This window comes from Fusarium vanettenii, assembly GCF_000151355.1.
Source record: "Fusarium vanettenii 77-13-4 chromosome 11 genomic scaffold NECHAsca_36_chr11_2_0, whole genome shotgun sequence".
Lineage (NCBI taxonomy): Eukaryota > Fungi > Ascomycota > Sordariomycetes > Hypocreales > Nectriaceae > Fusarium > Fusarium vanettenii.
In genome coordinates this window covers 307,039-327,710 of record NW_003315850.1, presented here as the reverse complement: position 1 = coordinate 327,710, position 20,672 = coordinate 307,039, and the positions used below count along the sequence as shown (strand labels likewise).

Sequence of the window (20,672 nt, the reverse complement as noted above, 5' to 3'; positions counted from 1 at the left end):
TGGTGAAATCGATAGTTTCCTTCTTAGCTGTCGTCGCTTCCCTTTTTTCGTACAATAGGGAAAGAAGCCTTACAGTACTATCACCGGGAGAACCGAGATCTCGAACGTCAGAGGCGACAGTTCAGGTGGAGAGCTGAACTTTGGGGGTAGGCGTGATGCATGGGCAGATTCGTAAGCTTTCAGGATAATAGATGATCATTATCTCCCCCCATTAACCCGTGGGTCGTTTCGTTGTCTACGTCGCTGTTGCTTTTTGACTTCTCTTTTTTCTTCGTGTTGGATCGAATCAACACGAACAACGTCAGGTTACTGACCCTCGGCAAACCATGGCCAGACTGTCTTGGCTACTGCTCCCGCTGCTCTGCGGGAGCGGCCTTGCAAAAGAAGGTTCAGTTGTTCCTGATTTCGTTCACTCTTCGTCCAGCCATTCCGCTCGTTTCACTTCCCCTACATTCGTTCTTGACACTCCTTTGGATAATCATCTTGCCCCTGACACCCTCCCCTTTGTTGATACCAATCTGTTCCCTCGAGAGGCCGATGCACCCCATTGGCTACGAGATGACCCGTCCGATCGGGTCGAGAAGCGAGAGGTCGATACTGTTACATCGTCCTCCACTGCCCTCAATAGGGCATGTAGGCCAGCGAACAGGCCCTCATCCTCTGATTCGTCATTCACTACGGCTACCTCAACTGTCTCGTCGGATACTCAACAGACGCAATTGACAGTCGCATCCACCACGACTCAATCTTCGTCGGATGTCGACCAGTCCACTACGCAAAGCACCCAATCTTCTGATACATCATCTACTCTTGGCGACACCACTTCAACGGAGCCAACGAGCAGCCAGTCATCCTCCTTCGAATTGCCATCCTCAACTACCTCGGCTGAAGCTGTGACTTCTTCTATCTCAGCCTCGACAGAGTCTAGTGTTGATACTGCTTCAAGCTGGACTACGACCGCTCAAACCTCGACTCAAACAACTGGTGGCGACACATCTACGACTTCAGGATCAGCCTCTGAGAAGAGTAGCACGGCACTGACCACTGAAACTGGTTCCACAACCTCGTCTCAGCCGGAAACCCTTTCAACTGGCTCTACTACGGATCAATCCTCTTCAGTCTGGACCACCACCACCCAGGAGTCATCCAGCGAGACCAGCGCCACGGAATCATCCTCTGAGACTAGTTCGACACAGTCGGAGACATCATCCAGCACAGAGTCAACTCAGTCGGAGACGTCATCGTCAACGGACTTCCTCTCTACCACATCCACCTTCCCTACATCTTCTGGCCAAACCACTTCAGAGAGTGTTGCCCCAACATCGACTGACTCCCATCTAGTGCTCACAGTCGCCGCCGACGGAAGCGGAGACTTTACTGCCATCAATGAGGCCATCAAGACTGCCCAAGCGAGCGGCTACCCCACTGTCACCGTCCTTGCTGGCACCTACACCGAGAACGTGGTGATTGCTGCTACGCCTACTGTCACTGTTATTGGAGAGGTTTCCAAGAAGCGTGATTACACTGCCAACAGCGTTGTCATTGAGAATGGCGGCGGTGCCAACCCGGCCTTGTCCTTTTCGGTAGCCAACAACGCCGGTACGACTTGGAAGAATATCAAGTTCTCCAACTCGCAGGCTGCAGGTACCGGAGGAGCAGTCTTTCTCCGCGGCTCCAAGAACGCTTTCTACGGCTGTCAGTTCGTCGCTGCTGGCATTGCCGCTATCACGGGTAGCACGTCATCCGCCATCGTGGCCAACTCTTACATTGAGGCCCAGGACAAGGTCATCTACAACACCCCGTCTCTCTACATCTATGGATCCACCATCACGGCCACCAAGAGCAATGGTCTTCTGGTGTACAACAAGGGTGGCTTGGTCGGCTCGACCATGTACAACTCCACCATTGTCTTTGATACGTCCAGCGTCATCCAGAAGAGCGGACTTACCAACACCAAGGTCTACATGGCTGCGGGTAATGGAGACGGTTCGGTCGTTGTTTACCGAGACACCAGCCTGGCTGGTTTCTTGGCTGCTACTGGTGTCTACGTTGACTCCAAGACGCAGTCAGCTGCCAACAAGTACATTGAGTTTGGAACTACCGGTGACGGTAGCTACCCCAACCATGTTACCGATCGGGAGAAGTACATCTCTTGGGTCACCAAGGTTGACGAGCTTGCGCCTTATGACATCTCCACCTTCTTCAAGAATGTCAACCCTTCGGTTGCTGTCTCCAACACTGACTGGATTGACTCTGGTGTCCTGGCTGCCATCAAGGCTAGCAATGCCAAGGATGTTTCATCAGCGGAGACGACTTCGTCCACCAGCATTGAGACGACCTCAACGACTGCTGCTGAGTCAACCTCGACAACTGCCGAGTCTACTACTGAGTCATCCGAGGCCGCTACAACCTCCACTACTGAGAGCCACGAGACTTCAACCACTGAGGCGACATCATCAACTGCGGCTACAACTTCGTCTGGCGCGTGTGCCCTGCCCTCGTCTGTGCCAAGCACGGCCGTAGTCGTTGGCCCCGAAGGCAACAAGTGTGCGTCTTACAACAGCATCGCCTCAGCTGTGGCTGCTCTCCCCAACGATGCCACTACTCAGTACCTCTACGTTCTGGCTGGCACCTACAACGAGAAGGTTGCCATCTCTCGCACTGGCGCCACCATCATCCGTGGCCAGAGCACCGATGGCTCCTCATCCAAGAACAACCGCGTCACCATCTCTGCAAAGAACGGTGTCCTTTCAAGCGCCGGTGGTTCCTCTGGAACTGCTACCTTCTCTGCCAACAAGTACGAGGCCAAGCTTGTGTCCTTCTACAACATCAACTTTGAGAACTCGTTTGATGCCACCACTAACTATGTCGCTCTGGCCGTCTACGCCAAGGGTACCAAGGTGGCTTTCTACGGCTGCAACATCGCATCGTCTCAGGGAACTCTGTATCTCGATTATGGCAACTTCTTCTTCAGTCACTCTCGCATTGAGGGAACGACAGACTTTGTCTGGGGACAGGGCGCCGGTTACATTTACAACTCTGTCATTGTGACTAAGGGAACGACTACCAGCCAGACCATTGCAGCCCACAAGTTCCAAAGCTCATATGGCGGATCTCGTCTGGTCTTTGATCTTTGTGCCGTTGTGCCTTCTGATAGCTCGGTACCCGAAGGATCTACCTACCTGGGTCGAGACTACAGTACCAAGGCTAATGTTGCTTTTGTCAACTCGTATCTCGATGGCCACATTGCATCTGCTGGATGGAAGATTTCTTCTCCTTCCACCTTCACTGGCTCTTTCGTTGAGGGAAACAACACAGGACCTGGATATGACTCCTCGGCCCGTGCTTCAGCTGTCACTATCACTTCTGACACGTCCTCCTACAAGGTCGCCAGCATTCTCGGTGATGATTCCTGGCTTGATAAGGATGCCATCGCGCCATTCGCTGGCTGGCCCAAGTCTGTCTATGGATCGGAAGATGTTTCCACTACCACCACCTCTGCCGCCACTTCTGCTTCCGAGACAGCTTCCAGCACCTCAAGCGCCTCCATCGCTGGAAATACCTTGACCGTTGCCCCTTCGCCAACTGGAAATGAGTTCTCCACTGTCGCCTCCGCTGTTGCTGCCATCCCAAATGACGGTGAGGATTACACCATCTACATCAAGGCTGGGTCTTACAACGAGCAGCTCACTCTCACACGCACCAGCGGCCACATCACCCTCCGTGGTGAGACAAGCTTTGAGAACGACTTTACCCAGAACAAGGTTCTCATCTGGTTCAAGCTGGGTTACTCGACCAGTGCATCCAGGAACGAGGAGACCCCCGTCATCTTCTGGAAGAACACACAGAACGCAGGACTCTCGCTGTACAACCTCAACTTCACCAACACCTACCCCCAGACGAGCAGCACAGCAGCTTTGGCTGGTGACTTCTTTGGCACCAACATGGCGGCTTATGGCTGTGCCTTCAAGGGTTTCCAGGATACTCTTCTTGTGAACCAGGGTGTGCAGGTTTTCAGTAATAGTTACATCGAGGGCAGTGTTGACTTCATCTGGGGTTACAGCAAGGCCTACTTCCATCAGTGCTACATTGCTTCCAACACACCCAACGCCTATATCACTGCTCAGAACCGCAAGACCTCCACTTGGGCTGGTGGTTTCATCTTTGATACTTGCTTGGTTACCTACACTGATAGCTACGGCTCCTCTTTTGGCTCGACTTCTCTTGGCCGTCCTTGGTCGCAGTATGCGCTTGTCGTCTACAAGAACTCGTACCTCGACAAGCACATTTCCGCTGCTGGTTGGGCTGTGTGGTCTTCGAGCACTCCTCAGACCTCGGACGTACTCTTTGGCGAGTTCAACAACACTGGTCCCGGAAACTGGACTTCGTCTCGTGCAAGCTTTGCAAAGGAGCTTACCGAGGCTGAGGTTGCGCCCTATGCTCTGGGTTCTTTCATTGGTAGCACTAGCTGGCTCGACATGAAGGCGTACAACTATGCCCCCAGCTATACCATTGGCGACTCCACTTCATCGTCTACCACGACCCCTACTGAGACGGCATCCGCATTCCCCTACCATCTCACTGATGGCACTGCTCCTCCCAAGGGTGCAGTCCTTGTCTCAGTGAATGGCGAGAAGGAGGATTCCTACTCAAGCGTGACCGATGCCCTGGCTAGCCTTCCCAAGGACTCAACTGAGCAAGTCATCTTCATTTACCCTGGTACTTATAAGGAGCAAGTCCCGTCCATCAACCGACCTGGCCCTGTCACCATCATCGGATACACCGAAACCGAGCCTGGAAAGACCTACAGCAGCAACCAAGTCACCATCACCCAAGCCAAGGGTCTCTCTGTTGCGGGCACCATTCCTGCTGGTCGAAGCAACGCTGATACCGCTACTATCGCTACTGCAAGCACCAAGATTGCCTTCTACAACGTCAAGTTCATCAACACAGACAACCTGGACGGTTCCACTCCCAGCTATGTCGCTCTGGCTGCCAGTGTTTACGGCAACAAGATTGGTTTCTACGGCTGCTCTTTCGTCGGTTGGCAAGATACTCTTCTCAACGGCGCTACAGATGGTTACCAGTACTACGAGAGCTGCTACATCGAGGGTGCCATTGACTTTATCTGGGGTTACAGCAAGGCTTACTTCAAGGGATGTACTCTTGCAGCCAAGCGAGCCAAGTCCGCCATCACGGCCCAGAGCCGAAAGAGCGACGCGGCTATCGGAGGTTACATCTTCGACCAATGTCTCTTCACTGAAGCTGCCTCAGCCACTGTTGATCTTCAGGGACAGGTCTACCTTGGACGACCTTACTCTGCCTACGCCTTGGTGGTGATCAAGAACAGTTACCTGGACAGCATCATTCAGCCTGCTGGTTGGAAGATCTGGTCTACTACTGATCCTCGAACCGACCACATCACCTTTGCTGAGTATGCCAACGAGGGTCCTGGTAGCTGGGAGAAGAACACGGCTGCTCGAGAGGGCTTTGGATATGCCACGCTTCTGACCAGCGACTCGTACTCCCTCACATCTGTCATGGACAGCACCGACTGGATCGACAAGACCTTCTGGGATTCGATCACCACGCCCAAGCCCAGCGCAGTTGTTACGCCTACTCCTGGTACTACTGAGTACAGTGGCACAACTCCTCCTGCTGGCGCTTACATCGTCTCCAAGGATGCCATTGATGGAGTCACTACCTATGCCACCATTCAGGAAGCCATCAACGCTCTTCCTGCTTCCAGCAAGGTCACTCCCACTGTCTTCATCTACCCTGGTACATACAAGGAGCAGATTGTCCTCGCGAGAGCCGGAACTACCATCTTCCTTGGATACTCTGAGTCGCCTGATGACTACTCCCAGAACCAGGTCACGATCACCTATGACAAGGGTATCGACACTCAGGCCGACGCCTCCAACTCGGATTCTGCTACCTTCTATGCTACTGGCAACTATTTCCAGGCTGTCAACATCAACTTCAAGAACACTTTCGGCACGACCAGCAAGTAAGTGACGCATCTCCTTCTCACATGAACATGAACTGACTTTTCTTAGCTACGCCAGTCTTGGTTTCGGTGTTAAGAGCAGCAAGTACGCTTCGCTCTATGGCTGCCAAGTCTACGGTAACCAGGATGCCCTTCTCATCAACGGTTTCTTCTTCGCCTACAACTCGTACTTTGAGGGCAACATCGACATGATCTGGGGATCTGGAGCTGGTTACTTCCTCAAGTCGACCATTTCACCCAACCGAAACGGTATCGCCTTGACTGCTCACAAGAGAACGGACACCACTACGCCAGCTGGTTTCGTCTTTGACCAGTGCACAATCACCCCTGCCAACGGTGCTTCATACTCGACTATTTACCTTGGCCGACCCTGGAACCAGTATGCTCGTGTTGCCTACGTCGAGTCTGACCTTGGCTCCTGTATTCCTGCTGTTGGATGGGATGACTGGACCAACGCTGACCCTAGAACCGGCAACGTCATCTTTGGAGAGTATGAAAACACTGGCGCTGGAGCTTCCACAAGCAAGCGTGCCTCTTTTGCTACGCAACTGTCTGGTGCCGATGCTGCTCAGTTTGAGTTGGGTACTTTCTTCGCTGCCACGGCCTGGATCAACTCGACCCTTGTGTCTGCTACTCCCTTTGTTGCAGGCGCTGTTGCCACTGGAACTTCAAGCTACACCACTGTCTACACCACTCAGACAGTCACCACGTCCCAGACACTCTTCGCCACCGTTACAGCCTCTGACAAGACTGTCACCAGCAAGTCTACCTCTGTCATCGATGTCGGAACCACCATCACGCCTGACCCTACCACCAAGACAACTGTGGAGAAGACAACAACCACGCAGACCTCCAAGACAACCGAGGCTGACGAGCTCATCACCTCCAAGACGACCAAGACTGTTGACGTTGGCACCACCATCACCCCCAACGCTGTCACCAAGACTTCGACTAATGTGGTTGAGTCGACTATCACGTCTTGGGTCACCACCACTGCCAAGGCTGTGACGACGACTGTGACAACTACTGGTGCTACTGTGACTCCCAAGTCAGTTACGTCCAAGGAGACTGTCTTGACCACTACCTTTGCCACCAAGACGTCTACCCCCAAGGCTGTCACTGTTACCAGCACCAAGACTGTTACATCTGGATCTAGCGGAGTCACGACCACCTCGTTGAAGGCGACTACCGTCTACTCGACCGTTGTGACCACCTCAACCGATACCACGACTAAGAAGACGACCATTACTTGCATTCCGACCAACAAGCGTCGTGATCTGGATGGTCTTGTGGCTGTGGAAACGATCAAGCCTAGGGCTGCCGTCGTCTATGGTAACCCGGCCATTGATCTTGCTGCCGGTCTTACACACCGCGACTTCATTGAGCTCCAAGTCCGCGCTGCTGGTCTGGTTACAGTGACATCGACAGTTGTTTCGACCTATACGACTAACGTCAAGACGTCGACTGCGACTGTCCCTGGAAGCACTACCACGACGCTGAGCATCACGACCAAGACGACAGGCAAGACATCTACACTCAAGCCTGCCACTGTCTCTGAGACGACCACCTCTGTGGCTACCAAGTACACCACAGTTACGATTCCGGGATCCAGCTCGACCACCACGGTTGTCACGACCCAGACGGTTGGAAAGACCACGACTCTCAAGGCTTCCACCACGACAGTTGTGCAAGATTCCACCTCGGTCGTCACCGTCAAGAAGACGACTACCCTCCCCGCCAAGACTGTGACCGCCTACAAGACGGCGACCACCACGCTTGCGACGGGAACTGTCAAGACCACAACCACAAGCACCGCCCAGAAGACGTCCACCATCACGCTTCCCGTCGAGACGGTGACGAGCCGGTCTACCACCAAGACCACGCTGACTCCTTCGAGCACGGTGACCTTGAGGAGCACGGTCTCCAAGACTACGACATCGACGGTGAAGGCGACGACGACCAAGTGGGTGACATCGACAAGCAAGGGTGCTGCTGCTTGCACGAATTAGGAAAGAAAGTAGATTAATCTTCGTCACTTGTTTCTATAGTTTAAGAAGCAAACTTTAATAAATACCCTTTTTGCTCAGTTAATATCCTATATTTGAGCACATAATAACGTTCGTCGTGTGCAGTTGACACTGTATAGCTGTACAATCCCTGTTTCTGCATAGATCATCGCTGCCAACACGTAATGCAACCTTGTCTCAGTGCAAGGGCTTGAAAGTTTAACTAGCCGACACGGCACATAGTTAGACACGGTGTTCTTTGTCATGCACTTTTACAAGGATGGGTACTTTGAGGCAAACATTCTGCTTTATCCGACGGTGCATTTTGTTAGAGGTCGACTATGCATGCCACCTGTAAATACGGGCCGCCCCAGAGGTTTGTGAGCGATTTAGTCTCACCGTGCCCCCTCCGCATTCACCTTTGACCTATTTCTTTGTCTAACATAAAGTCAGACGCAACACCTTGTACGAACCACCTTCAAACCACAGCACTCGGGCATGTGCGCCAGTCCAGAACAACAGGCGGCGGGGACAAGCCCTCCACCCGTCCAGGGCAATAATGGCCCGCTTGCCGTCGACGACAATGTTGGAGAGTCCCTTGGCTTGTACAAGATTTTGTTCTCATGATCTTTTTAGGCCGCGGCCCAAGATGACGATGCTGACTCTGCATTCGGAGGGGTGAGCTTTTCATGTGATTGTCTATGACAATGAATTAGCCTGTCTAACTCTGCTAGGACAACGTCAGCGACACAACCTCGATGGGATCTAGCATTCTTGCTTATCGGCAGGAAAATGGCAGGACGTATCACGCTTATAAGGACGGTGGTAAGTATCGATGACTTCTTCATCCGATCGTATTAGCTGATCATATACCAGTCTACGTTCTTCCGAATGACGAGGTCAGTTTATTTATTCTAAATTGCTGTCTGACACATTCTGCTGATACGTCTGTTCCTAGACCGAGAATGAACGCCTAGGTACTTGTGTCATTGCATCCACTCTATCGTCTGTGTGTCTGACTTATCAAAGATCTCCAGCATAACTTGCTGCTATTCACGTTTGACGGAAACCTTCACTGTGCCCCAGCTGACAGACCCTTCAATCGTGTCCTTGATGCTGGTTGCGGGACTGGTATCTGGTCCATTGATTATGGTACGACCCTAGGTCCGTATAAGTGTACATTTTGAGCAGACATTTGACAGTTGTATAGCCGACGAGCATCCCGAAAGTCAAGTAAGAGAAATATACAAGCGTTATCAGACGCTGGGTACCCTGACAACTGAGTTTCTAGGTAACCGGGGTTGATCTCAGCCCTATTCAACCATCATTGTAAGACAAGGGAGGAGTTAGAGCATGATGTTTTTATGGACTTTTGCTCACTGGCCAAATAGTGTTCCCCCCAACGTCAACTTTTACGTTGATGATCTTGAAGACGATTGGACTTTCAGCAGTAAATTCGACTTCATCTTCTCGCGCTTCATGACTGGCTCCATCCGAAACTGGTCCAGATACTTGAAGCAATGCTATGAGTAACAGTCATCTCCCCCAGGCATGGAATCGTCAGCTAAGCTACCGATAGCAATTTAGAACCTGGTGGGACTCTCGAGCTTATGGATATCATATATCCTCTCCAATCTGATGATGGTACACTCAAGGAAGAGCACCCTGCGTACCAGTGGTCGGTGCTGCTCCAGGAAGGGTTTTCTGGTGGTGGTCATCCACTTAACACTGCCCTCTATTACAAAGATTGGCTCAAGGATGCAGGCTTCGTTAATATAGTCGAGGTGAAAGAGAAGTGGCCTTGTAGCGCCTGGGCTAGAGACCCCAAGTATAAGCAAATCGGTAAGTGTTGAACTCTGATCGAGAGATACCTGTTTGCATTAGATACTAACATCCTCATAGGCATGTGGGCGTATGAAAACGGCGTACAGGCCCTGGAACCACTCAGCCTTGCCATCTTTACGAGGCCTAGAGAGGCAGGCGGGCTGGGATGGAGCGTCGAAGAGTTGCAGCTTCTGCTGACTGGAGTCAGAAAGGACTTTAAGAACCTGGGCATCCATATGTACTGGCCTATGTGAGTTTACCTGCCCAACTACTACCAAAACATTTCTAACGCTCTGGATAGATATTCAGTGTATGCCAAGAAGCCCGAGTAAGGCATCCTGCTACTTGCAGAATGCTCTGGACTTCGGCGTTGCAAACTTGGAATAGTTATTCTCCCACCAGCTTGATTTATGTGAGAAAGCGAGTCTATGGCCCTAGTGCATGCGGAGTACTTTATAAATTTGTTCTCGTCTTGGGGAGGGTCCTTAAATGGGGTTTCGTGGTTGTCTCTGGGCGTTGAAGTAGGATGAGAGCTTAGGTATGATGGCATTGGCCTGCAATCCCAGAACTTAGCATGGTACATTCACGTTTCCAACGAGAAGCAAGAGTATCCTCTGACAAAAAGAAATGTGATAAAAACGACCGACGTTGACGAAATAAAAGACCCAGTCAGTGAATGCCCACCAGGAGAGGACATCTTAAGCACACTTGAGCCCTTCTCTGCGCTGCTCACAAAGGAATAGCCTTCCTCTCAACATCAGCAGTGCAAGTACGGTCATGGAAGACCTCGTCCATCTCTTTAAGCGTCTTGCCGTGCGTATCAGGGAGACAATGCGATTGGCATGATGGAGTTCCACGACGATCGGATGGTCTCACTCTTCGCATCTCGCACCATGGCTGCTGATGCAGAAGACTCTACAGAGATCATCGGGACCAAGGGAAAGCTGGTGGTCAACATGATGCCGAGGGTAAACCACGTTCACGTTTACCAGACTGGCGTGGTCTTGCAGGAGATGCCCCAGAATTATTGGGAGAGGTTTCAGGATGCGTTTGTCACGCAAGCCAACAGATTTGCTGAGACCGTGCTGGATGACAAGCCATCGAGGATTGAGCTTGAATCTGCGGTCGAGGTGGCCAAGATTGGTGTTGCTTTGCAAGAGCGTGGAAAAGATCTGGTTTGATGAACAAGGTAGCGGGTGAACAAGGCCCAGCTGTAGATACATAAACGCCTTTAGAATGGTCTAAAATCTGCTATTGAATATTTCAATTGTTTATGTCAATGTTTCTATTGACCATTTTTTGAGGCTGAATTTACGTGTCAAATGCTAGATAGAGAACCTGGCTAATTGGCGTGACGTGGTATCAGCTTATCGGGAATTTACGAACGTGTTAAACGACCACTTTGATCCAAGCCAAATTCAACATCGTGAAGTCAAGGCCTCAGTAAAAAGCCTTGATGGCATCCCCGCAGGATGCGGAACGCCCCCCCTGGCCACTGTCAAGAGCCCGGCCGAGTCTGGAAACATGGCATTAAATCGCCGAAAAATTTCCCTTCAGAGCGCACTCAGGAACCCCGCAATCATGATGTTAATCAAGGTCTTGGCAGATTTTCTCGAATTGGCAATGTCTCGCCGTGTCTCGTAGTTCCACCACCCGAACAGTATTGCCAACCGTATATGAATACCGTCTCCCTCATGATCCTTGTGAAAGCCCTGTAGCAATCTACTCACATTGGACAATGGCGAAAACTCAAGACAGCCCATTGCAGGTTGCCGTTGTTGGATATGGGTAAGCTCCCATCCTACTGCAAGCTGCGGAGATGACCACATCCCTTGATTGCCATTCTAACGGAAAGATAGACTGGCTGCCAAAGTCTTCCATATACCCTTCATCCAAGCTTCACCTCTCCTCGAGTTAAATGCCATCGTACAACGCAAACCGACCAAGGAATCATCAGCCCCCGATGACCACCCCTCGCTCGCGCATTACACTACCCTCGACCCCGTGTTACAAGATCCAGCGATTGATCTTGTTGTCATTACAACCCCTCCAGACTCCCACTTCAATCTGTCAAAGCTCTGTTTACAGGCTGGAAAGCATATTCTTGTCGAAAAGCCATTTGTGCCGACGGTGGAGGAGGCCGACCAATTGATTGGCATTGCCCGCGAGAACAACCGATTGATCTGTGTCTACCAGAACAGGCGATGGGATAGTGACTTTCTCACTGTCAAGGGTCTGATCAAAGATGGCATTTTTGGTCGGATTTACGAAGTTGATACGCATTTCGACTATTATCGCCCTGAGCATTTCGAGACCTGGAGAGGCCAGCTGGGCACAACCGAGGGTGGTGGAGCCCTGTTTGATCTAGGAGCGCACCTGATCGACCAGGCTTACACACTATTTGGTGTGCCTTCTTCGGTGTACGGAGTGCTCTCGAGCCAACGAGATGGACGCATAAGCCCAGACAGGCCGGACAGCGTGCAAGCGCAGCTAAACTACGCTAACGGGCTCATTGTCAACATTCGAATCAGCGACATGAGTGTTGAAACAACACAGAGGCGATTTTGGATTCGTGGAACGAAAGGTTCTTTCACCAAGAATGGGAGAGATTCGCAAGAAACCCAACTTGAGGCGGGATTGGCTCCTGATGCTACCGGGTTTGGAGAAGAGGGTCCTGCGAACAAAGGGCATCTTGTTTGTGTGGATGCGGACGGAAAATTTCAAGACAGGGACTATATTATCGAGGCGCCCAAGACATATGGCGGTCTCTATGAAGGCTTTGTCGAGGCGATCCGATCTGGGAGTGAAGATGCCGTTCCGGTACCGCCAACTGAGGCCAGAGAAGTCTTGCGTGTCATCGACGCCATTTACAGAAGCGCAAAGATCGGACAGGTGGTTGAGATTTAATTTCAAGCATTCTTACTTTACACTGGAGGCGACATGTTGGGCGCCATTACAGCTCGTGGTTCACCTTTTTGGTAGATTAAAATTAGTTGTCTGAGAAATCCACTACAGTAACCTAGGACGCCATTCCATCTAAGCTTGCAATGAACTCGAGGTGCGCTAGCTCCTTGATTGTGTAGTAGTCACGATCTTCCTTGTTGGCAAACTCAACGACAAAAGCGTGAGAAATACCGTTCTAGTAGTTGATGGACACTTAGAAATAAGCATTTGCTGCCCGGCCACCCCTGGAGGAGAGTATGTAAGGCTACCCTGTGACCGGGTCAACGCACTTCTCCTTCAACTAGAACATTCGAGACACGACCTATATACCTGGTTAGACAGAGGAATGGTACCGGGTGTGGGTAGTCATACATCCTCGATAGTCTCACTACTAACGTGGTCAAAGAACTGGAAGAGGACGATGTGCGTAATATTGGTCATTCTGCCGATACAGATAAGCAGCCGCTTGCAGACTTGTGCACGGTGGTCAAGGATCTTTTCGATGTCAAGGGGACAAAGACGGGTGGTGGTTCGAGGGTCTACCTTGAGATGTACCCAGAAAAGAACAAGTCGGCAGTCGCTGTCACCAAGCTTCTGAACCTAGGCGCCATTCCTGTTGTGAGTTCATTAGCGGGAATCACTGTTCTGTATACAATACTGATTCTAGTCAGGGAAAAACCAAGATCTCACAGTTCGCCTGGGGAACTGAGCCTGGAAGTGGAACGATGTCAAGCACCCCTGGAACGCCCGTGGTGACGGATGGCACGAGGTGGCCTCCTCCTCTTCTGATAGTGGTGCTGCTATTGTTGGCTATGACTGGATCGATTTTGCCATGCGGAGTGATACGGGTGGCAGTGTTTGCATGCCTGCGGCTCTTGGAGGTTCACACGGAATCCGCCCGACGCACAACGCCATCGACTTGACTGGGGCTCTCCCCTAATCCCACCTTTGATACAGCCGGCATCTTTGCCCGGGATCCCGTCTTGGTCTCTCGGGTCAGCCAGAAGTGGTCAGTATATCTCATTTTATAACCAAACGTGCATCATTAGAGTACTGACCAACTTGCAGGTACGCCAACAGCAGCGTTCCCATCGCGAACGTTCCCAAAGCGTTTCCTAAGAAGCTGCTCTACCCGGTCGACTACCTCCCACTGAAGAACACCAAGGCACAAGAGGTTTTTGATTCATTCATCTCCACCCCTGAAAAAGAGCTTGGCATGAAGACTGAAAAGATCGACATGACGGCAATCCTGCAAAAGTCGGACAATCCCTACATCAACACAGTAGCCATGACTGAGTCTCTCTTTTCCACGGCAGTTAGATAGGACTCGTGGCAGGATATTGGCAAGGATCTCATTGCCCGCTGGAATGCTACCTACCCAGACGCAGAATTCTCACCCTTCGACCTCGAGACACGCAACGGCTTCATCAATCATGGCACATTCAATCAGTCAGCTTATGATGGGGTGATCAAACACAAGGAAGAGTTTGCTGCTTTTGCCAAGAAAGAGATCCTCCACCCTTCTAAGAAGACCTGCTCCGAGTCCATCAGGATTCTTGAGTCTGGCGCCAGCGGGCTGCCGTCCTACCGCGAGGAGTTCCTCAAACACGAAGAAGGTACTGGTTTCCATTACATGACGGATCCCAAACAGTGGCTGAACCCCCTACTTCTCTCACCACTTCTCTCGGCTCCGCAGATTGGCATCCCCATTGGCCAGGTCGACTACAAGAGTGTCACCAGCTTGCAAACCGAGAAGTTGCCCATTGTGATGGGTTTGATGACGTATCCTGGTTGAGATAATATGTTGCTGGACCTGGTGGAGAAGTTGGCGGAGATGGGGATTATCAAGACTGTCAAGACTGGGCGTACAGCTTTCTGAGATAGCTACTAGGGTGACAACAGAGTCAGATACGGCGGGCCAATTCTTTGAGTTTTGGATTAATCTGTAGCCAAAATAGAGTCTCTACACTGCCTTTACTACGCATGAATAGCGCTTCCTGGTCTCTGTTCTTAGCTCTCTCTCTATAAGAAGGTGTTGTTTATCTACCTCACCTAAGGTCTCCGTCTCCTAGATCTTGGATGCTTTGCCAGACTTCTCGGTAGCTTAAAGTTTTTCTACCTCTCTATGACACAAGCTATACCTTCGCAGAGTCAAGACATCAATTCCCACCGTCTTGCCTTATTACCGAGCTCCCATCTCTTCGCACCAGCTCGGCTTAATGCGGAGCACTGTCCGCCAATATGCAAGTTATATGCCCGTGATTGGCCGCCTGGTTTCTCTTTCAACCCCCGCCTTCAATTGTCGGTTAGCTTTCTCCCCCATCATAAGCTGATACCTTCCTCGATAGTTGAACCTCATCATTTACTCCCGTCACCCACTGTTTCGCAATCGTATCTGTTGAATTGCCCTCATGGATCAGCAACCTAACTCTCGCCACCTATGTGGTCGGTGCCGCATCGGACTCCGTTTCCCAGGCATCGAGAATCCCGAATTGCGTCCAGAAACCGTCCTGGAACAAAATCCTCCTGACGAGGCCGACCCTAATGTACCAACCCGATACTACCACTGGCGTGGGCTGCATAGGCTCAGGTGCAACTTCGTCCTCCGCGACAAGTTGCCGCACACGGCCACTTTGACACTGGGCGTGGACGAGGGTTGTGTGTTCTGCTGCTTCTTACGATCTCTTCTATTAGGTCATATTTCGACAAACCCGCCAAGTGATGACGCAGTGACTGTTAATCTGGAATATCTCTGGGATTCCCATCCCGTGAGGAACCAGACCGGTGACCTCGCCACAAGATGGGTCCTCGAAATCACGTTCAAGTTCTCTTCACCAGAAAGCTTCGGGTATTCCACTAATTATTATTGGCCTATGGTCCGAAAGTCTGGTATGTAACTTCTACAGGTTATGAGATACCCAAGTACTTATCACCAAATGCATAGAAAGTCTACATGGACAAAGGTTGGGAATGCCAGCCCCGAACCCACGTCACAGTTTAGGGCAAAAAAACCTAGAGTTTCTACAATCAAATATTCATCGATGCCTCAATAGCTGCGTGCATCTGCGTCCTGGTTCAAGAGACTTCGTCCCGAACCGCCTCATCGACGTCAGCGACGCTTGTTTGAGGATTATTGAGGCTGTGGGCAACTCGAACCGGAGGCAGGTCAGTGATGCTCGCTATGCGACATTGAGCTACTGTTGGGGTACCCGAGATGAGGGTTTGTCGCAGTTGCGGCTTACCAAGGATTCCTGGCTGCGACTGACATCCGGCTTCATGCTGGGAGAAATGTCTCCCGTACAGAAGGACGCTGTGATGCTTGTAAGGGCATTGGGTATTCCCTATCTATGGATTGATGCCATTTGCATCAGGCAGGACGATAAGTCCGACTGGGAGCGCGAGTCATCGCTGATGCATAAGATATACGGGAATTCGTACCTGACCATCTGCAACTTGAGAACAGAATCTTGTCAACAAGGGTTTATGTCTATGGAGAAGAATCTCGAACTCGATATTCCATTTGACACCGAGTCCCGGAACAACGCAGAAGAGTGTTATGGAATTGGACCGGGGTTTATGTCTCATTTCCTACGTCGAAGCGACGTGGAGACTTGGGGAAGCTTCGAATTCAGTCACAACCAGTGGAACGCGCGAGCATGGACTTTCCAAGAGGCAATCATGTCGACAAGATTGATCTTATTTGCGCCCTCTGGCCTATACTTCAGTTGCAGTCAAGGGCTCGTTTGGGAATACGGCCGCCTCCTCGAACAGCCTGCTCTATTTTCGGCTAGCAGCATCCTCCAAGGATGCTCCAAAGCAGAGCTCTATAGGAAGTGGAATCGAGAGGTCGCTATGCAATATTCGGGACGACAGACCACCTACGTGAGCGATACTCTACCGGCACTCTCCGGGATCGCGCAGATATTTGCGACATTGTTGAACGACGAATATGTGGCCGGCTTGTGGAATGGCGATTTGCTCAGTGGCCTCTTCTGGAGCTTACAAGGCGCGTTGAGCAGTTCCTTGGCTGGCCTCATCACCAAACTCAATGGTCCATATATCGGGCCGTCTTGGAGCTGGGTGGGCAGATCCATGTATCTTGGCTCGGCACGCCAAATTAGAAACTTTGGGCCCGGCGCTTCCTACATTTACGATACAGAAGGCCCGTCGTTGGTGCGTGTTTTATGCGATGAGCTGCAAGCCCAGACTACACCGACCGGCGTGGATAAATTTGGCACGATATCGAGTGCCACGTTGTCGATAACAGGAGCTGCATATCCACTTGCTCTTGGATGCTGCCACATGCCAATTCCGGACGATCAGGACAAGGAACTATTCGAAGTGGGGGACTTCTGCATTGAGCGACCTGGGGGCCGAATACTCGCTTTCGGCTATTCGCTAGATTTTGCTCCTACAAAGGATGAACTAGATCCTGACCAGAGCTGGAAGTATAAATTAATCTTGGTTCTTATAGGAAGCATAAACCATGGGTATTCAGGCCCAGGATCGGATGATGAAATGCCTTGTGGGTTGATTGTCCACGAGGCCAAGGCCGAGAATACATATTGGAGGGTGGGGACATTCGGGCCAAGTGTTGAGGATTGCTCGGAACCAGTCTGTCATCTTGACCTGAAATTCTTTCAAGAGTGTGAGAATAGAAGCTTTAAGTTGATATAATCCAATCATAAGCTGGTTCAGGGCATACTGACGATTGGGTATAGCTAAGGCCTCTTGGTGTATTGATAGTCATGAGCTTGAGTATGTGCGGATAAAATCAAGGGACTAAAAGTCTAGATCTTTGTATTAAACGCAATCGACGTCCGCTGGCTTAAGAATGAGGATATCATTGTTGGCATCAAGGCGCTTCTTGACTCTAGAGGCCTATGATATAGAAGCAGCAGACTCCAGCAGAAATGTCATCGTAAGAGTCGCTTTCAGCGGCTTAGAGGGCCTTGGGCAAATGGGATATCAACCCCAGTACTCAGATACCCCTTGTTAAATGGCGGCCTTGATTCCGTCTTCACGGCCGTCAAGATGCAGCTAAACTCAGCTGCAGTTAGTTCCCGGAAAAGCGGCATCCGTGGGCTTTCTCCAGGCCCCTGCGGCTGTTAAATGAGGCTGATCTGGCTGGCGCTAGAGACCACGATTGGGCTCAACCCGGCACCCATATCCGAAGAATTCCGCCCCTGAGCCTATCAGAGCGAGGCAGATCTCAACCCCATCATACAGCCTGCAGCTTGCTTCCCCGGGTTATCGATGCCGTGTGTTCAGCTCGTTTCACTAGTTCCAGATTGGGCGCTTTCCTTGCAGAAACGAGCAGCCTGCCAGTTGTTTAAAGATGGAGGGGCAAGTCGTCAAGGACCCCTGGATGCTTGGCATCTCGACTTTGGCACAAAATGACCCTCGCAAAGAAGACAACGTTGTTATTGGCAGCGTGTACTTGGATAGCCATTACAGAGGCCCAAAACACATTGCCAGTACTTCCATCGTGCGCGGTAAGCTCTCCGAACTTGATCAACAGTTCACCACATTGACTAACACTCCCCGGCGCTGCAGACATCTTGCCTCTCCACTTTCGACGGCGACTCGCCATCAGCGAACACAACATGCAGCACTTTAGACATCAAGTGTATCTGCCAAGATGCGCCATACCTCGACAGCATGATCTGTTGTCTGCACGAAGCCTGCTCTAATAGCGACCGTGAAAGCGCCGAGGCTTACTCAAGGTCTCTATGCAAGAGTTTGGGCGTCACGATGCCGTCCGGGCTGGGATGTTCTACGAATACTTCATCATCAGGTGCGACCAAAGGGACTTGAATGGGCGGCAGTCTGAGCGAACTGTGACTAACGAAACGAAAGCAACGGGGAAAGCGACGAGCGCCGACGGAATTTCTATCCCAACAGAATCGAGCGGTACATCTTCCGATAGCAACACAGGGGCTGGTGGTAGTTCTTCCGAGAATAGCTCGGGAAGCGACTACGGATCTTCTAGCAGCCACCACAAGATACATCATAGCTCGAAAGCTGGGCTTGGTGCTGGTCTTGGCGTAGGGCTCCCTGCTGCAGCCGCACTAATAGGGGGTATCCTCTATCGTCTCCGCAGAAAGAAGAACGCACCAACTGCACCACCGACAGCGCCGAATTTGACGAATGGTATTAATGAGCTCCCTGCTGGTTCGAATCCTCCCCACTTTCAGCCTCAACCTCAACCGGTTGGGACATATCCTCAAGCCGGACTGGCGGCGTATGGAGCGGTCGAAGAAAAGTATACTAGTCAAATGGGAGTAACCGCAGCTTCATCCCCAGTCCATGAGTTGCCGCCTCAACATCAGCCACAGTCCGGATTGCCTCCATACGCATCACCCCCTGTTCATGAATTGCCCTTGACTGGATGGCAGCAACCTGAGTTGCCGGGAAGCACGGTACCTCCTGTGCATGAACTACCACTCAATCCGCATTTGAATCCGGGGCCACCGGGCAGCCAACCGCACTAGGATGGGTGGATGCCGTCAGAAAATGGGGAAATTAATGGAGGAGTGGGCAAATGGATGGGACAGTCTTGAGACACTAATGGTCTTGGGCCCAGAAGAGGCCATCTAGACGAAGGGCCACGATCTTCTATAATGTCCAAGTTGGCAATTATGTGAGACGGCAAAGCCAAAAAGATACGAAACGAAGTCACTACCCCATACTACAGAAACTTGTCCCGGCCATAGCCGACCCCATGACCAGGAAAGGGAGCACTCTTGGATGTAGGTCAAGACATAAATGTTGATTGCAACCTGTCTGGACTATGCTAGCTTTTTTGGAGGTCATGGCCGTCCTGGATGCTTCAGTTTCCCCCGCAACGTGAGAGAAAGAACCTCGAGAGACGGAGACACGAATTCGTAAGTTGTGATCGTGGCTGGGCCAAAAGCCTGACGCCCAATTTAATCGTCTCCGAGGATGGATTCACTGCTGGAGGTTGTTAGCGTCAGGCATAAGAAATGTTGTGAAACACAATAGGCCGCCATACCAAAGGCAAAGGGAGCGATACGTTTTGATAGGGGCAAGCTACGTCGTACATGCTACTTCACAGATGTGTATCTAGGTAGTGACGTTGCTGACGTGAATTGCGCCTCGTTGTGTCAGCGCATGTCCACGCTTCGCATTCGCACTCGCAAAAATCAGCCTACAAAGATAGAACCATAATAAAAGGACTATGCACAAATCGCGATCATATTGACCCCATCAGCTCCTTTTACAGAAGACTTTAGTATAGGTAGTGGAAACAAGCCACATCGTCATTGACGTCGGCTTGATAACAGACACGGCCACGGGTCCGGCTTAGAGCTTGGAGTCTATCACGGCTGCAATGGGAAAATGAAACAGGGTAACGTACTTGATAAGTGAGCTGTACAGACAAGTGAGCTGTACAAAAATCCCTCAACCTACATCTTCCTCATTTGATCAATTAATTCTCAACGACCCAGGATGTCACAGTCTAATAGAGAGGCTAGAATCCTTCTAGCCCTTCATGCCTATCAAAATAACCCAAAACTTAGTCTCCGACGCGCTGCATCAATCTATCAAGTTAATCATAATACCCTCCGCGCCCGATATAATGGCATCCAAGCCCGAGCTGATATGATCCCTAAATCACGCAAGCTATCTGATCTAGAGGAACAGATCCTTATTCACTTTATTCTCGACCTAGATTCACGAGGATTTCCCCCTCGGCTTCGTGGTGTTAAAGATATGGCTGATCAATTGCTTGCCGACCGCGACGCACCACCAGTTGGCGTGCGCTGGGCTTCAAACTTCGTTAAGCGACACTCAGAGCTTAAGACGCGTTTTTTTCGGAAATACGACTACCAGAGAGCCAAATGCGAAGACCCAACGATTATCCG

At 51.1% G+C, this 20,672-nt stretch overlaps 6 protein-coding genes across 6 annotated transcripts; all 6 read left to right on the top strand.

The window, feature by feature from the left end:
• Nucleotides 1-326: 326 nt before the first annotated feature.
• NECHADRAFT_97233 (uncharacterized protein) lies at nt 327-8,019 on the top strand (the record flags this gene model as incomplete). Its single annotated transcript, XM_003042398.1, has 4 exons — nt 327-506; nt 582-633; nt 727-6,010; nt 6,060-8,019. The coding sequence occupies 4 exons, from the start codon at nt 327-329 to the stop codon at nt 8,017-8,019; spliced, it is 7,476 nt and encodes a 2,491-aa protein (XP_003042444.1).
• A 731-nt stretch (nt 8,020-8,750) lies between these two features.
• Nucleotides 8,751-10,478, top strand: NECHADRAFT_64426 (uncharacterized protein). The gene is made up of 10 exons (XM_003042397.1): nt 8,751-8,841; nt 8,893-8,915; nt 8,975-8,993; nt 9,046-9,168; nt 9,227-9,249; nt 9,308-9,345; nt 9,408-9,545; nt 9,596-9,858; nt 9,919-10,090; nt 10,142-10,478. The coding sequence occupies exons 1-10, from the start codon at nt 8,775-8,777 to the stop codon at nt 10,170-10,172; spliced, it is 897 nt and encodes a 298-aa protein (XP_003042443.1). The 5' UTR covers nt 8,751-8,774; the 3' UTR covers nt 10,173-10,478.
• A 189-nt stretch (nt 10,479-10,667) lies between these two features.
• Nucleotides 10,668-11,021, top strand: NECHADRAFT_51937 (uncharacterized protein; the record flags this gene model as incomplete). Its single annotated transcript, XM_003042396.1, has 1 exon — nt 10,668-11,021. A coding segment is annotated over one exon (354 nt), but the record flags the coding sequence as incomplete, so codon positions are not given.
• A 557-nt stretch (nt 11,022-11,578) lies between these two features.
• On the top strand, nt 11,579-12,747 carry NECHADRAFT_97231 (uncharacterized protein; the record flags this gene model as incomplete). Its single annotated transcript, XM_003042395.1, has 2 exons — nt 11,579-11,628; nt 11,700-12,747. 2 exons carry the CDS (start codon nt 11,579-11,581, stop codon nt 12,745-12,747), a joined length of 1,098 nt encoding a protein of 365 aa, XP_003042441.1.
• A 2,447-nt stretch (nt 12,748-15,194) lies between these two features.
• Nucleotides 15,195-17,569, top strand: NECHADRAFT_86555 (uncharacterized protein; the record flags this gene model as incomplete). The annotated part of the gene is made up of 4 exons (XM_003042394.1): nt 15,195-15,441; nt 15,478-15,672; nt 15,728-17,431; nt 17,505-17,569. 4 exons carry the CDS (start codon nt 15,195-15,197, stop codon nt 17,567-17,569), a joined length of 2,211 nt encoding a protein of 736 aa, XP_003042440.1.
• Nucleotides 17,570-18,179: 610 nt separating this feature from the next.
• NECHADRAFT_86554 (uncharacterized protein) lies at nt 18,180-19,277 on the top strand (the record flags this gene model as incomplete). The annotated part of the gene is made up of 3 exons (XM_003042393.1): nt 18,180-18,278; nt 18,340-18,580; nt 18,643-19,277. 3 exons carry the CDS (start codon nt 18,180-18,182, stop codon nt 19,275-19,277), a joined length of 975 nt encoding a protein of 324 aa, XP_003042439.1.
• Nucleotides 19,278-20,672: the final 1,395 nt, after the last annotated feature.